Source organism: Neolamprologus multifasciatus, chromosome 10, assembly GCF_963576455.1.
Source record: "Neolamprologus multifasciatus chromosome 10, fNeoMul1.2, whole genome shotgun sequence".
NCBI classification, from domain to species: domain Eukaryota; kingdom Metazoa; phylum Chordata; class Actinopteri; order Cichliformes; family Cichlidae; genus Neolamprologus; species Neolamprologus multifasciatus.
In genome coordinates, this window is record NC_140448.1 from 3,279,199 (window position 1) to 3,296,214 (window position 17,016).

General features: G+C 41.8%; 1 protein-coding gene across 2 annotated transcripts in view; it reads left to right on the forward strand.

The window, feature by feature from the left end:
* Window positions 1-17,016, forward strand: part of slc8a2a (solute carrier family 8 member 2a) — a 41,836-nt gene extending 24,820 nt beyond the window's left edge. The window contains exons 6-13 of one of the 2 annotated variants that reach the window (XM_085174227.1): window positions 538-969; window positions 1,214-1,575; window positions 3,083-3,186; window positions 7,041-7,153; window positions 7,407-7,430; window positions 9,953-10,052; window positions 11,423-11,689; window positions 11,810-17,016. In XM_085174227.1, the coding sequence (XP_085030353.1) occupies window positions 538-969; window positions 1,214-1,575; window positions 3,083-3,186; window positions 7,041-7,153; window positions 7,407-7,430; window positions 9,953-10,052; window positions 11,423-11,689; window positions 11,810-12,186 (1,779 nt within the window). In that variant the 3' untranslated portion in view covers window positions 12,187-17,016. The remainder of the gene's footprint in view (window positions 1-537; window positions 970-1,213; window positions 1,576-3,082; window positions 3,187-7,040; window positions 7,154-7,406; window positions 7,431-9,952; window positions 10,053-11,422; window positions 11,690-11,809) is intronic. The other variant, XM_085174228.1, reaches the window with a different exon arrangement.

Here is a 17,016-nt window from a genome sequence, read left to right on the forward strand (position 1 = left end):
ATTGATGTATATCAACTTGAAATGCTCCCAAAAATGGCACTACAGCATGTAAAAATATAATATAAGCTCTGGCGGACTTGATTCTATGGTAGGTCTTAAAGGGTTAATGGTCACAGTAGACATTAGTTTTTAGTTTAGTTTCACTTTATTAAAGATACGCATGGGTCCATAGCAAATAAATACAAAGTACATGTAATATTAAATAGTGGGAGTTCATTGTCACGTTTCCTGAAGCAAATAAGATTTTATCTCAGTTGGAGTCTCAATAAGGGAATTGCAGAAGAGCAGACAGGTCGTCAAAGAAACAACGACATGTTTTGTCATCGCAAACTAAGATATTTATTTTCGTTCTGGTGTGAGCATCCCTCTTCACATCCCCACTGCAAACTCTGTCTGCATAGTTACAATAAAATCTCTTCTTGTTAGACACTGTTGAGCAAATAGTTTTTAAAGGGTGTTTTTACATAACATTAAGCAACACACATATCTGTGTAAACACAAGACCTAGTCTGACTACTAGTTCTCCTGCTTTGACAGGTTGTCCGCATCTTGAAAGATCTTAAGGAGAAACACCCAGACAAAGATTTGGACCAGCTGATCGAGATGGCCAACTACTCCGCCCTGGTTCACCAGAAGAAGAGCCGTGCCTTCTACCGTGTCCAGGCGACTCGCATGATGATCGGTGCTGGTAACATATTAAAGAAACACGCTGCTGAGCACGCGCGACGTTCAGGCCACGAGACTGATAAGGCCACGTGCTCGCACATTTGTTTTGAAAGCTCCCAGTATCAGTGCATGGAGAACTGTGGCTTTCTGACCCTGGGGGTGATCCTCGATGGGGGAACTGGTCAGAATACATTCTATGTGGACTACTGTACAGAAAATGGTTCTGCCAATGCTGGAGCAGACTATGAATTTACTGAGGGAACCCTGGTGTTCAAACCAGGGGAGACCCACAAAGAAATCAAGGTAAGAAAGGAAAAAAAGCTAATGTTAGTGTCAGTGTTTAACGTTTATCGTCACGGTCAAGTGTCAAACACAAAAATTGTCCTGGAGAGGTGACCAGGAATCTAGATTAGTTGTGGTGTCTGTCATCAGTGGGATCAAAGAATCTGTCATTCTGAGAATTTAATTGTAGCGATGTTCAATAAAATGGTTAACAACCACGTGCATCTGGAAGGAATGTAACTTTAAAATACTTTGCTCTCTCCAGGTGAGGATCCTGGATGATGACATCTTTGAAGAGGATGAGCATTTCTTTGTGCGCCTTCAGAACCTGAGGTTAGAGGAGGGTGGAAATGAAGGGACGGGGACTCCACCCAAAGGGAGACTAGTGGAGCCGCTGGTCGCTACGGTCACCATCTTGGACGACGATCACGCTGGCATCTTCACCTTTGAGCAGCACGTGCTGCGGGTGAGTGAGAGCACAGGCATCCTGACGGTGACTGTGTTGAGGAACTCGGGGTCCAGGGGCACAGTTGCTGTGCCGTACCACACGGAAGATGGCAGCGCCAAGGCAGGAGTGGACTACGAGGAGACCAGAGGGGAGCTGGAATTCACTAATGAACAGACCAGGTAAGGTATAGTAACATAGAGGCAATGACTGGGAGATAGGGGCACACTGTTAATCAAGCTATAAGCTGTCATTCCTGACATCTCTACTTTGGCTGCGGTGCTAAAACTCAAGCCTGTATTTATTTTTTCACTTTAAGTCACACAAAGTGACAAATAAAAAAAGGTCTGCTTGAAATTTTTGCAATTTTATGAAAGTATTCACAGTCTTTGCTATGTCCCTATTCATTCACTATTGAGCTCAGGTGTGTCAAGTAGGGCTGCCACAAACGATTATTTTGATAGTCGACTAGTCACCGATTATTTTTGCGATTAGTCGACTAATCAGATCATCATCCATTAGACGTACAACGTACAGCTTATTGCACCAGCAGCATCTGCTCTTATATAACTATCATTAGCTTACAGCTTTAAGTGTTTAAGGTATGTGCTAACTAAAAATAAAGACAAGATGATAGTTTATTAAATTTTAATGAAATTTGCAGATTGTTTCGGTGAACTTTAATAAACTCCTTGCTATCTAAAATATAACAGGACACCGGAGTAAATTCTCGAGCATCTCACACTTCTGATAATCAGCTGTCTGCTTGATGTTTATTCAGCTGTGTAAAAACTATAACTTTAATCTCAGCCAAACCGATTTACTCAGGAACAAATAAAATACTAAAAAAAGCCAAACAATAACATTTATAAGTTATCTAAGTGACTTCTATATCATGTTTAACCTGAGTAGCGAAAGACAGCGGTGGGTTTGAAAACGATTTGCCGGGAGTCCGGTGTTCTCACGGCTCTAGTTAGCCTAGCCCCCGGCTAGCTATCGAGCTAGTGGGTAACAGACGTCTCCGAAAACGTCGGAGCGCTTTTGAAAATATGTGGTGTCTTGATAAACTGAGCAGATATTTGAGGTTTACACAGCTACATTCTCGCCTGAAAATATGTTAAACGTTTATTTTGTGACCCAGAAAGAATAATAAGAGTAATATTAAAACTAACTAGCTGCCGCCATTGTTGGAAACTGAGCTGCGCCGCGCTATGAATTCTGGGACAGAGCTACTTCTTCTTCTTCTTCGGGGTTTAACGGCAGCTGGCTTCCTTGTACATGCAGTGCTGCCATCTTCTGTTTCAGTCCGTTATTACACTCTTAAATCCTACTACTTATTCCTGCGTCTTTTGTGATCTTACAAAGCTTCAAACGACGCGTCGACTATTAAATCAGTCGTCGACAATTTTAATAGTCGACGTAATCGTGACTAGTTGACTAATCGTGGCAGCCCTAGTGTCAAGTGGTAAATTCAGTTCATTGGACATTACCTATGCATGTTACATATATATAGGTGCAGATGCTTAAGAAGCAGAGACTGTGTTGTATTTCTGAGTTTTTCTTCCTGTGTAAAATCACAGAACTGTTCTGTATAGAAATAAGTGTGTGTGTGTGTGTGTGTGTGTGTGTGTGTGTGTGTGTGTGTGTGTGTGTGCGTGTGTTTGTCTGTGTGTGTGCTTGTGTCTTCAGTCAGACATTGCGAGTGTGCATTATAAACGTGGAGGAGTATGAAAAGCAGGAAAACTTCTTCATTGTGCTTGACGACCCCAAATGGCTAAAGCGAGGACTCTCTTGTGAGTGTGTAATTATTTCAGATTTCATTTTTAATGTTAAAGTGACTTCTCGTGACTCTGTCACTTAAAAAAGTTAGTATAAGATAACAGTTGTAGTCTGTTTGTCCTTTCTCATCTACACTAATAGAAAGCATTAGATCGCATCAATGTGCAAGATCAAGTATCAGAACAGTAACAACAACACGCGCAGCTGAATGCTGCAAGTAACCGAACACGCAGGCGTTCACTACTGTCTCTGTTTCACTGCACAGACGCTACAGCTAATTATGAGTTACTGGTGTAATTATTTGTTCGGTAACCTCATTGTGTCAAAAAGATGCAGAAATTGGATATGTGCATGCCAGTGGAGGGGAAAGAAGTAGTCGTGTATAAAATAATTTTTGTGGAAGTTCAGAAGGGAATTGAACACTTTCATTTTAGTGTAAGGCTGTTTTATCACGGCATGAAAATATTGCTTGTACTCAGTCATTATCTGTCTTTGTTCACAGCACTGCTGCTAAACCAGGGTAAGATTGTTTGGGTGTGGTTTTGCATGTGATCTGTGCAGCATTTTAAAATAGCTGGCTATTATTTTGAAATTCCAAATCCTGTGACAGTGTGAAGTGGTCGTTTTACACTATCAGCAGAAATTTGCATTTCTTGTTTTGAGCTCAGTGAACGCCCAAGCTCTTTCTTCTTTTTACACTCACTTTAATACCTTACTGTCAGTTTGTGAGTTTGTCTCAATGGGCATGAAGACGTCTGTAAAACGTATATGAATACATTAATATTTATTCCACGGGTTTGTGTTTTTATTAAAAAATAAAAAAGTAAATGTAATCTTATGTGCAGCACTTTGTGATTCTGTCTTGAAAGGTGCTATATAAATAAAAATTTATTTATTCATTTATTTATTTATTTATTTAAAAAAATAGTGGCAGGGCCAGAGGATGAAACACTAAATGTCCTTGTGAAGAGGGCCAAACACTCGGGAAGTACAAGTAAAAAGACTGGAAAACCTGGCTAGCTTATGTGCAACCCAGGTGAGCACATTTCATTCAAGCAAGCAGAAACCATCTTTGGGCCAGGAAAAGCTTCAACTCTGTTGGGAATGCTTTCCACAAGGTTTAGGAGTGTGTTGATGGGTTTATGGGAATTTTTGACGATTCTTCCAGAAGCATATTTGTGAGGTCAGACACTGATAGGCAGTTGACCTCAGGTAGAGGTCAGGACTCTGTGCAAGGTCTTCCACACCAAACACTTCATCCACGTCTTTATGGACCTTGCTTTGTGCACTGGTGTGCAGTCATGTTGGAACAGGGAGAGGTCATCTCTAAACTATTCCCACAAAGCTGGGAGCATGGAATTGTCCAGAATGCCTTGTTATGCTGAAGCATGTTGTGGGAATTTTAAATAACCTGCAAACACCCGCAGTGAGCATTTTGAAGTGGTTTAATAACATATTGCAGTATGGATATGTCACATTCCACAACTCTTACATGTTGGCCCATCTCACGGGTGGGGGGGCGGAGCTTTACCTTCAGCCCCATCCTTAAAACTTCTCCCTCACAGAGAGAATTATGACCTTGTTTTCTGTTTGGCCGTCACCTCCCTTGAGCAGGATGTCCGTCTACATTGGATCCACTGTGAAGGCGTAATAAAACTTGTGATAACATTCTACACGCATGCATACAACTGGTGACAGGACTGATCTTGCTATACTAAAGTGAGAAAGCGATATTACCATTACTAATGTGATATGATTAAAACATATGATTAATACAAAAGAAATCTGCCACCACAAGCATTAAGAGCTCCTTTTATTGGAACTATGGGGGCCAAGCCTAGCTCCTGAAAAACAACCCCACACCATAATCACCCCTCCACCAAACTGTACAGTTAGCACAAAGCATCAGACAAGTAACGTTCTCCTGGCAACCACCAAACCCAGACTTGTTAGATAGAGAAGCATGATTTGTCTCTCCAGAGAACATGTCTCCACTGCTCCAGAGTCCGGTGGCGGTGTGCTTTACACCACTGCGTCTGACGCTTTGCATTGCTCTGGGTGATGCACGGCTCTAATGCGGCTGCTCGGTCCATGAAGCTCTCTACACACTGTTGTTGAGCTAATATGAAGGCCACATGAAGTTTGGAGGTCTGTAGCGATTGAATCTGCAGAGAGTTGCACTATGCACCTCAGCGATCTAAGTGTCCAAGTTTCTGTCGTTCCCAATTGCTTTCACTTTGTTATAATACCACTAACAGATGCCTGTGGATATAACTGGACTTGTTAGACAGGTGAAATCTCATTGCGATACCACAGTAGAATACACTGAGCTCCTGAGTGTGTTTGTAGAAGCAGTCTGCATGCCGAGGCGATTGAAACACCTCAATATAATAATTTGGATGGGTGAGTGAATACCTTTGGCAATATAATGTAATTGATGCACTGTACTGTGCACTTCCCACTCTGATGGCAAAATTTACAACCAGTTGGTTGGTTAAAAATGCAGAAGCTACTATATAACATGTTACATTGTCCTGTTTGTTGGTGATAGCTGGTGGTTAGCTAGGCTGGTTCATTAATTATCAGGAATCTTTCGTGTAAATTTGATTTCTTTCCAGTCAAAAAACGGCTTTCGTTTTTCCTTTTCAATTCAATTCAATTTTATTTATATAGCGCCAAATCACAACAAAAGTCGCCTCAAGGCGCTTCATAGACACAGAGAAAAACCCAACAATCATATGACCCCCTATGAGCAGCACTTTGGCGACAGTGGGAAAGAAAAACTCCCTTTTAACAGGAAGAAACCTCCGGCAGAACCAGGCTCAGGGAGGGGCGGGGCCATCTGCTGTGACCGGTTGGGGTGAGAGAAGGATTTTCAGTGTTTTTCTTAAATATTCACCTAGAGGTTTGTTTCTAACCCACCTGACTGCTCCGGTTTTATCACCCACTATTTTCTCAGATCTCAGAAGCTAAAGCTTGAAGTCATACCTCAGCGTTTCATGTTTCAGTGAACATGTCCACAACAACAGCACAGTAGCAACGTCGTATTCATCAAATAGACACCTTGAAATAACAGTAAAAAGCTACATAGATGTAAAAAAGTTTTTACGTGTGACTAAAAATATAAATAGATTTTAGTGTAGGAAGAGAGTTAATACAAACAACGTGGGTGGCTGTAGCTCAGGTGGTAGAGCAGGTCATCTACTGATCGGAAGGTTGGTGGTTCGATCCCTGGCTTCCCCAGTCTGCATGCCAAATATCCTTGGGCAAGATACTAACCCCAAATTGCTCTCCGATGCATCCATCGGAGTATGAATGTGTGTGTGAATGTTACTTAGAAAGCACTTAGAAAGATGTGCTTGTGCGAATGGGTGTGAATGGGTGAATGTACAAGTTGTGTACAGCGCTTTGAGTGCTCAGAAAGAGTAGAAAAGCGCTATATAAGAACCAGTCCATTACCAGTCCAAGGAAGACAGGATAAAGACATGCTGTGGAAGAGAGACAGAGATTAATAACAGATATTCTTTCCATTGTGTATGGGTCCTTTAGCACGATGGACTGTTTTTCATGAAAAGAAGTTCACAGACAGTCCCCTTTCTAGGACCTTTACCATGCTCAAAAAGCTCTGCTGCCCACATGTTTTGAGTGGGGTCAGGTCTAAGGTAGAGTCTCTCTAAAGAGCTGCTCTTTCTTAGCCAAGTTATAGATTCTTTTGAAATGCTGCTCACACACCTTTGAAATACGCCATACTTTGAAAGCATGTGCTAGTGTGCTATTTTTCTTCACCTTAGCCTCAACTGAGGTTAAGAGCACGTGTGTAAGATGTCATTAATGCTTGAATAGTGATCTCCTGTCTGCTCTCTCATAGGGAATCCCACCCCTGAGGAGGAACAGGCCAGGAGGATCTCTGAGATGGGAAAACCCATTCTTGGAGAGCACAGCAGGCTTGAGGTCATCATAGAGGAGTCCTGTGAGTTTAAGGTGTGTGTGGAGTGAGTGGGGGGTGTTTGTTTCTATATTATGATGCTCATACAAGTGTTACACTGCAAGTAAAGTGGCAGTTACTGACATGAAGTTATGTTAAACACATGCAGCCTGAGGATTGACAAATTAAACCAGAACTTTACTTGCAAATTTGGACAAAGTCCTTTAAAAACTTTGAAAAATAAATGTGTAAGATTGTACAAGTATGTGGTTTTCTTCACTAACCTCCTGCTGCCTTGTTGTGCGTCAGAGTCCCAATGGAGTACTAGACCAGGTACAGTTTCTACTCGCGCGCGGTTTGATACTCTTCTGCTTCCAAACTATCTATTTTATTTCATTCCATGTACCTTTATTTCCCATACATAGAAGGAATGTGTGTGTACATTGTGTATTGTGTAAGCACTGCTTGACTAAGTCCATCTCATTTGGTACTGTGTTTATACCCATCAGCCACTATATTAGGTATACCTGCATAATACCAGGTTCAAACCCCTTTTGCCTTCAAAAATACATTTATTCTTCATGGCAGAGATTTAGCACGATGCTGGACGCATTACTCAGTTTGGTCCATGTTAACATGACCGCATGACTCAGTTGCTGCAGATTTCTCAGTTTCAAATCTCTTGAAAGGTACTCTGCTGACTGTGGACATCATTTGAGTACATTGAACTCATTGTTATGTTTAACAATCAAGTTTGAGATGATTAGAGCTGTGTGACAAGGCACACTATCCTAACACTTGGGATTATAAAGGGATGAAAGTGTGCAGAACTAAACTGTTTTTTGGGGGGGTTTTTTTGTCTGTCCCATTTGGTTCTTTAGCCGTCAGAATTGTTGTCTGAAGACCAACAAGGATACCCAATGGATTTATTTTGCCAAATGGATCATCATGGCATTGCTGTATTGGTCCATTTGTTCGACCTTTGTTTTTATTATTTATTTTATTTTATTTTCAGTTGTTACAGACGGGACAGACATGAGTGAGGGATAGGAAAGGGAGAAAGAAAGAGGAAGGAAAAGAAAAACAGAAGGGGAGAGGGACAGTGAGAAAGGGAAAAAATATCTCCTGGATCACCTGTTGAGAGAAAAAAAATAGAAAACAAGCAAAAAACAACAACAAAGCAACATACTAAACACAACACCATCGCATTAATCTAGCTAAGTGTAAACAGCAGTAAATACTAAATATTGAATGTTGTTGTGCAGCACGCAGGACCGACAGCGCACAATGTGCTTTGAAGTAGCAGCCAAGAAAGGTGTGATTTAAGTCTATGAACAGTGAACACCCGTGTGCACACCTGTGTGGATCAGCGCGCTTGTATTCAAATGGTTTCCCCATGTAATGGTCTGCAAGAGGATGTAGAGAGCCATAGCCCCGCCCCCAGGGCATGAAGCAGGCATGGAGGAGATCCAGGCCCCAGACATCCAGAGGCCCCAGAGTGTGAGAGCCCAAGGAGGACCACCGAAGGGGCATCCGTGCCACCTTCATGGTGGCTGAGGATCCCCAGACGAGGGGTCACCCAGTAGCCACCGGGCAGAAGCTAGAGGGGGCTGCACCGGCTCTGCCGGCAGCCAGCTGTGCCAGAGTGAACCGAGCCGCAGGCACAGAGGCCGGAGGCCCGAGGGCCCCCCGCGCCCCAGAAGAGGCCTGACCGAGCAACAGGCGCCAGGCCCCGCCAAGTAGCCACCGGGAGTGAGCTGGTACATACCTGAGCGCCCAGCCCCGGACACCAAGAACCAACAATGCACCGACCCCTGAGGGCATCAGTCACCGGCAGGGAGTGTGGTGAGGGGAGATAGGCCTCCACACTTTGGAGGGCCTGGGAGTTCCCAGAGAGGTGGAGTCTAAGACCCGACCTGACATATAGACACAGACACAAACATGCATTCCCACCCTCATGCACACATATACAAACACTCAGCACTCACCCAACGTAGGGATAGACATAAATGGACATGTACACACAATCACACTCCCCATACATACTCCCAGGTACCCTCGCCCCCAGAGGGGGAAACAGCACCCAGACCCAAGAGATGTTACCCTTCCCCCCGGGGTGGAGGCAAGCAGACCGTCCCAGGCTCCGCAGCAGCAGGGAACTAAACTGTTAATACGGGGTAGGATGGGCCCACCCTGCCAGATTCTGACCATCCAAATGTGGCAACAGAACTAATTAGACTGATTAGACCGGGCAACAATGTGAGTTGCTGCTGCTTTCCTATCCACTTGAAACAGTCTAGCTGTTCTGCTCTGACTTCACCAGGGCAGTTTCACCCAGAGAACTGGCACTCATTGACCAGTCTTTCTCTGACCCTTCTCCTTAAACTCTAGTGTGAAGGAAAATCCCAGTAGATCAGCAGTTTCTCAAACAACCACACCACATTCAAAGTCACTTAAATCACTTTTCTTCCACATTCTGATGCTCTGTTTGAACTTCAGCAAGTTGTGTTGAACCTGCGTACATGCCTAAACGCTTTAAGCTGCTGCCGTGTGATTGGCTGATTAGATATTTACGTTAAAGAGCAGTTGAACAGGTATACCTAATTAAGTGGCCAATAAGTGTTGTTCATGTGTTCTTATTCTCAATAAGAGCAATGAATAGATCATTTAAATAGTATTTATTCTTTTTGGTGTCCGGGTGTGTGTTAAATAACAAAACAAGTTAAAATGAAAAGACATTTGAGACGTCTTGAAGTCTTGAAACTGTGTAATGTGAACCCATCTGTTGTGTATGCATCCATGTAAGCAATGCTTGTTTCTGCTTGATTACCAACATATTTAATTTGTTGCAACAGAACACTGTGGACAAACTGCTCAAGGATACAAATCTGGCCGTGGTGATTGGTACGCGCTCATGGAAAGAGCAGTTCATCGGGGCGGTCACAGTCAGTGCAGGTCAGTGGCATCTTTTTATTTATTTATTGTTTTGTGTTTTTGTCATTTTTTGGAGCTTCACTTGTAAATTTCTGAAATTCAGGTTTGCCTGTGAATCCTTATGCATGAAATTTTATTATAAGACTTTGTGAACGTTATAATTAAGAAATGAAGACTAGTACTTTTGAAACCAGGTATGGACACAATGTGGTCTGGGAAGTGTGGTAATGTCTCTGTGTTGTAAATGGTAAATGGCCTGTATTTGTATATCGCTTTACTGGTCCCTAAGGACCCCAAAGCGCTTTACACAACCAGTCACCCACCCATTCACACCATTCACACACTGGTGATGGCAGCTACATTGTAGCCACAGCGCACTGACAGAGGCGAGGCTGCCGGACACTGGCGCCACCGGGCCCTCTGACCACCACCAGTAGGCAACGGGTGAAGTGTCTTGCCCAAGGACACAACGACCGAGACTGTCCAAGCTCGAACCAGCAACCTTCCGATTACAAGACGAACTCCCAACTCTTGAGTCACGATCGCCCCCAAACAGAACTCCAACTTCAACAATAAACTTTTGGTGGTTAAAACTGACTAGTGTACAGTAAACGTCACCTTGGCTTATGGATGTGAAAGATTTAAGATGCTTGAAATACTGAGCTGCAGATAGGTCTGCAAGTTTTTGGACAGTGACATATTGTTTTTGTGTAATTTTGCCTCTGCCCCCCATAATTGTGGACTTTACAGTAAATCAAACAAGAAGAGCAAACTTTCATCTTTAATTCAGTGGGTTCAACAGCAGTTTACTGCACAAATGTTACAGAAAATCTTATATTGATAGTTTGAGAATTACAGACATGTCAAAACAATTTCCAAGTGCAGAAGGAGAAAACTGAACATGGAAAATCTACTCATTTAAAGTGTTGATACATGAGTTTCTGAGACCTCTATCTCATCAATATGATCAATACTTTGATCAATGATCAATTTTAAAATTGTAAATTACAATGTAATTACAATGTAATAGTGCACAGAGGTCAATTACAATTTTAAAACCTTTTTTTTGTCTAAAATTAACATTGTTGTTAACAAAAAGTTGCCAAAAACGCTGAATGTGTCAAATGCGATACAAAAACATATAATAAAAATATATCATACACAACATTTTGTGGCTTTTGTAATGAGGGTTAATAAACATCTCAGTTCCAAAAAATCAGAATTTTCTGGCTATTTTTTGATGTGTTGGGTCTTACAGGGTTAAAGCTTCATCTGATACTATGAAGCGCTCTGTGATTGGCCCAAAGTGTGATTGCACCATTTGTAGGTATTGACGTCTTCTCTTTTTTTTTGCCGTGTTTGATTTACTTTCTCTGTGTCTTGGTAAACAGGTGATGAGGATGAAGGAGAGGAGCAGCGAGTGCCCAACTGCTTCGACTATTTCATCCACATATTTTGTATCTTCTGGAAGATCCTGTTTGCTTGCGTCCCACCCACAGGGTACTGGAATGGCTGGGCGTGCTTCATAGTGTCAATCACTGTCATTGGTATTTTAACAGCCATTATCGGAGACCTAGCCTCCCATTTCGGGTGCACCGTCGGCCTGAGAGACACTGTCACTGCAGTGGTCTTTGTAGCACTGGGGACTTCTCTTCCTGGTTAGTGAGGTATTCTTGTTGTCATAGTTGTTGTTGTCGTAAACACTTTTGTATTGCAGAAGTTGTAAGAATGTACAGCTGATTAGCCTCCTTCTCTAACTTGACTGTTTTTTTTTCCAGACACCTTTGCTAGTAAAGTTGCTGCTACGCAGGATCAGTACGCAGATGCGTCTGTGGGAAACGTGACAGGAAGTAACGCAGTTAATGTGTTTCTGGGCATAGGTGTGGCCTGGTCTGTGTCTGCCATATACTGGGAAGTCAAAGGGAAGGTTTTCCGTGTGGACCCAGGATCACTGGCCTTCTCTGTCACGCTTTTCACCATTTTTGCCTTCTTGTGTATGGGAGTGTTAATGCTTCGCCGAAGGCCGTCCATAGGTGGTGAACTAGGAGGCCCACGCGTCCCCAAAGTCCTTACCTCACTGCTGTTCTTTGGACTCTGGTTCCTCTACGTCCTCTTCTCTAGCCTGGAGGCCTATTGCCATATACAAGGCTTCTAAAAGTGCACAGCTGTGGAGAGTCATGCCTGCACAATAACACACACACACAAAACTCCCACTGATAAACAGTTGCCGTCATCATTTGACATCTGCTGCCACGGTTTAGAAACATACGTATACACACCACAGATTCAACCACGGAGCTCTGCGGCATCCGCTGCCGGACTGTGAAATTATTGTGACAGCACTCCTTCATTTTCACCTCATGAAGTGCAGCGACTGTTTTTTAAGAAAGCAGAATAGATGTGAAGTCGCTGGATTTTGCTTGATACCTGGAGACTCGCATCCTGGATGCCCAGGATTTGGTCGTATGTCTCCCCACACCTGTAGAGTCTGGGTCAGAGCTTATTTTACAAGATGACTATTTCAGCCGATTATACACAGTAAGCTGCTCAGATACATAAAAATAACAGTTGGAAGAACACTACTTTGCTTCATATGTTTCTCTCGCAAAAAGAGAAACTTTGTTTGTTAGTTCATTGTTGTCAGTATTCATGAATCCAGGTGATTTGAAGGAAGACTGCAGGCCACTCAGTAGCAAGTGAGCTTTTTTGACAGTCCACAGGAGAAGCAATAAGCTGCTGTTATGAAATATCTCCCACTGCTCAGTTGTGTGTCTGTGTTGCGTTAGGTGACATGAGGCACTGTTTGATGTTTAGTGCACTGCACCTGCTTAGTTTGATCTCATTGTAGGCATTGATAATAGCAACACTACATGGAGCCAGTATTGAAATGTGAAACTGATAAAAAGTTACGCGATGAATTTCTCATAAGCACCTTGTGTCTGCCATTTAGTTTGACTCCTTGAAAACAACGATTCATTCACCCCTGAAGTCTTATCTGTTTATTTATCAATGGTGTAATGTTATTGTATTTCTAATTTTATGAATTTGACTGTTATTGGCAAAAGGACGTTGTAATTTATTGTAAGTTGTCATAATTACATTTGAATTTTAACTGCATGTGTCGGGTTTGTCTTCAAGTCCACATAAGTAAGCATGATGGTATGACTTATTGGGGTTATATACTTACTTGTTCTGTGTTTAACAGATGCATTTTAAGTTTGTGCACCCCAAAAAACATGGAAAGTGAGGTTAAAAAATACTTTTCTCTTAAAAGAAAGAAAAATCAGTACATAATATATAATTTAATATAATATCCGGTCGTTAAGTGATGACGTGACAAATCCTACTTCCGGGCCTAAAGTAGTCTGCGTTTAATATGACTTTTGTGTTGTTAACATGTTTAATGTTTTGTATTTTCTTCTATTTAATCTCAAAAAGCTCCTAAAACAGTCAGTGATCACTGTTGACCTCCCTCGGCTTTTATTACCGCTAATCATTTATTTAAGCTCAGTTTTTAAAACCTTAGGATGTAGCTACAGCCCAGCCCATGCAGCAGTATATGAATGACTAACCTCGTATTGTGGATGGATTATCTCAGTTGTTCTCCTGGCTGAGGTTTGGTCCTTTTACAGCATCCTGCCATGCAATTACATTTGTTCATGACCACCGAGAACACTCACGATAACTTTTATCGAGTGGAAAAAAGTTAGCTTGTTTATATTATGCTAAGATAGCTGTGTCGCTAGCGGTCACGTAGCACATCATTATATACCAGCTAGCCAAACTTCAGTAACCCTACAAACGTCACTGCTGTTTAGTTTTCTGTCTTCATTTATGTTGGAAGTGATAGCAGAGCTGTACGTTTTAATTTGTTTCCAAAACCCCGCAGTCAGGACATGCTATATTGTATTTAGATAGAAGCTAGCGAGCTAACTTCCTGCTAACTTCTAACTCCGTTAAATGTCATAAATTCCGTTTTCATGGATGCCTGGATGTTAAACTCAATTGTTACACCTGGTAGAGCATAACGCTGATCATTTTATTAAAGATGAAAGACTTTAGACAGTTTTTCAACTCTCAGTAATGCCATAGTGATCGTTTGATATATGGACCTGCAGCGGAGTTTAGGCCCAGACACGGCTAGTGACGTCAGACTTAACGACCGGATAATAACATGTCATGCAGGTCAGACCTCAATTAAAGCCTAAAAAATTCACTATCTGAGATTTTAAGCAGAGCAAGATGAGTTGCTGTTGCTGGGGAGCAACTGGTAATACTTATACTCTACTAATTGTAGAGAAAAGTCACTGATAGCATTAAATGGTATGTGAAGAGGAATGTCAGCGTATTTTGTTTCCTTTTTCCTTTGTTGATTGATTAGAGGGAAGGTTTGTTTTGCACTATTGTTCTTTTTTATTAAACATAGAAAAGAATGGATGATCCACTCACTGAAGAACGCCAATGTCCTTATTTATTGAACCTGTGAAACATGGGGGGGCGTTAAATCACCTGTGATAGGTCACATGACCAAGACCAGTGACACTAATATCCAGTGTAAACCACGTCTTATACAAGACAAAGAGTAAAAAAACACTTTATAAAAGACTTTCTACAACCCAGGATTCAGTAGCTTGTAGAACCATATTTAGCAGCCTGAAGCAGCTGACTTTATCAGTCTTTGTTGTGGTTTTAGCCCACTCTTCTCTAAAGTGTTGCCTAAGTTCACTGATGCTTGCAGGCATTTGTGCCGCAGTATTTCAACAGGGTTGAGGTCTGGACTTTGACTGAGCTTTGGTTCTTTTCTTTTCTGCTGTGCTTGGGATCATTGTGCTGTTGCATGATCCAATTTGGGCCGAGCTTCAGCTGTATTACAGAGAGCCTCACATTAGACTGCAGAGTTCATCTTTACTGACTGTTACCCAAGGTATCCAGGTCCTGGGACTGTAAAACAAGCCCAGATGAGCAGATGTTTGTGATGTGCTGCGATTAACTTTAGCCAAACATGAAGATTTTTTTCTCAAGCAGTCCACACCACAAACAACAGTAGAAATTGCATCTAAACTTCACAGCATCAGGAGACTCACAAAAAATCATAGAAGTATTCATTCTGTGCATCAGATGTTTTCCTGATTGTTTACAACTTGTTAACTGCACTTATGCACAGGGGCTGCTGCTCGCTGTATCCTGCAGTTATGGCAGGTGTATCAGATGAAACTGGGTGCACGCTTCATTGGCTTTGCAAGTGATGGTGCAGAAAAAGGTGTAAAAAGTCCAACCTTTATCTGACTCTCGTTTTCCTCACTGCATCATTCACAAGTTACAACCTGCGATTCAAGACGGTGCAGAACACGTGAGTCAGTGCGAGTCACTTCTGACTGATGACTGCGATACTGGTGTGAGTTGTTAAGGATATCCTGAACTTTCCTGTTGGTAAGTGCTGCTTTTTTTGCTGCTGTTAGCCAGCAACGGTGACACTTCCTTTGAAGTGGATCAAACATGGGAAAGAATAACTCCCCAGGAAGAAGCATCTCTCAGGACTAGGCTCAGGGAGGGGAATCCATCTGCAGCGAGGGGTTTGGGGCAAGAAAAGACAGGAGAGATAAACACGTGAAAATGTGAGCAAGCTGTTCAGAGGGAAAGTTTGATTTTTAGGACACTTGAGTCCAACATTAGCCCACTGGCTTAATGTTAGCTTATAACCAGCTGTTGTTGTTTAGCTGACTTGTTGTCAGCTGTCTTCAACTGCTGATAATAAGTGATAATTGTGATGTCGAGAATAAAACCATATTTATTGACGTTTTCATGTCTTAGAGCCCTGACTCCAGGAAGAGGATGATGTTTTATCCAGATCACGCTCTTTGGTGAGGGGACTCTTTTTTTCAGATAATAAAGGTATGGTCCTTCATATCTTAAATGTTAAAATTTGCTTCCACAGCATGCAAACGTGTGCAATTTCTTACTGGCCATATGTTCAGTATTTAGCCACATACAAAAAATATGATCAAAGTATTCAAAATGGGATCAGCACCTGCTCCTATGTATTTATAATGGATGAACATATGTCTATATAATGTTTCGAAACATACAGCCATGACTGAACGGCACCATCTACTAAGTTGGACAGCACATGCAACTCCACATGCAACTGCACAGCAACCTTGTGCAGCGCAACATTCAGTGTGGTTGGTGTCTTGTATTGTCAAGCTCTTGAATTGTTCAGACCCGCTATAACACACGTGCACTCAAGGAAAACTGCCCAAGGATACTTCAAAATGCAAACTGGAATACCCAAACATTGATGCACCGACCTTCCAATTAGTAGACCACCTGCTGAACTGACCGTATAAATGCACGAGGCTGTTTTGAGATGACTTCCAAGCTGCTATTAGCAATACTTAAATTAATCAGCACCCTGAGGAAACTCTTGTTGGGATTTGATAGTGGATTGCATGATATGTGTTTACTTTATTTATTTGAATATTTTACACTAAAGGAAATGTGTTTATCTTGTTACTGTATATCTTTATTTTTCTGTCTTGTAACTGTCCTAAACACTGGACTCCTGTTGAGAGTTACATTATTGCTGCAACAAAATCTTACTTGCGATGATCCAAGGCAAGGGTTCTCATTGTGTAGCCTGCAGGCAAGGAACCACAGTAATGTTTCGTGCAGTCTGTGAGTGCCACGAGAACAGTGTGCAAAATTGTACATTTTATCCGTAGCTCAACAACAGCCTCAGATATTTAATGCATATCCATCTGATGTGAGGTTTTAATTAATAGGTGAAATGTGCACATTTAAGTAAGTAAGTAAGTAAGTAAACTTTATTTATTAAGCGCTTTTCACAGACAGACAATCACAAAGCGCTGTACACAAATATTAAAATAAACAGTAAAATCAATAAACATTATATACAATGTAAAAGATCAAATGTAAATAATGTAGAAAATATAAAATATGTAGATCAACAAAAGGCTTGTTTGAA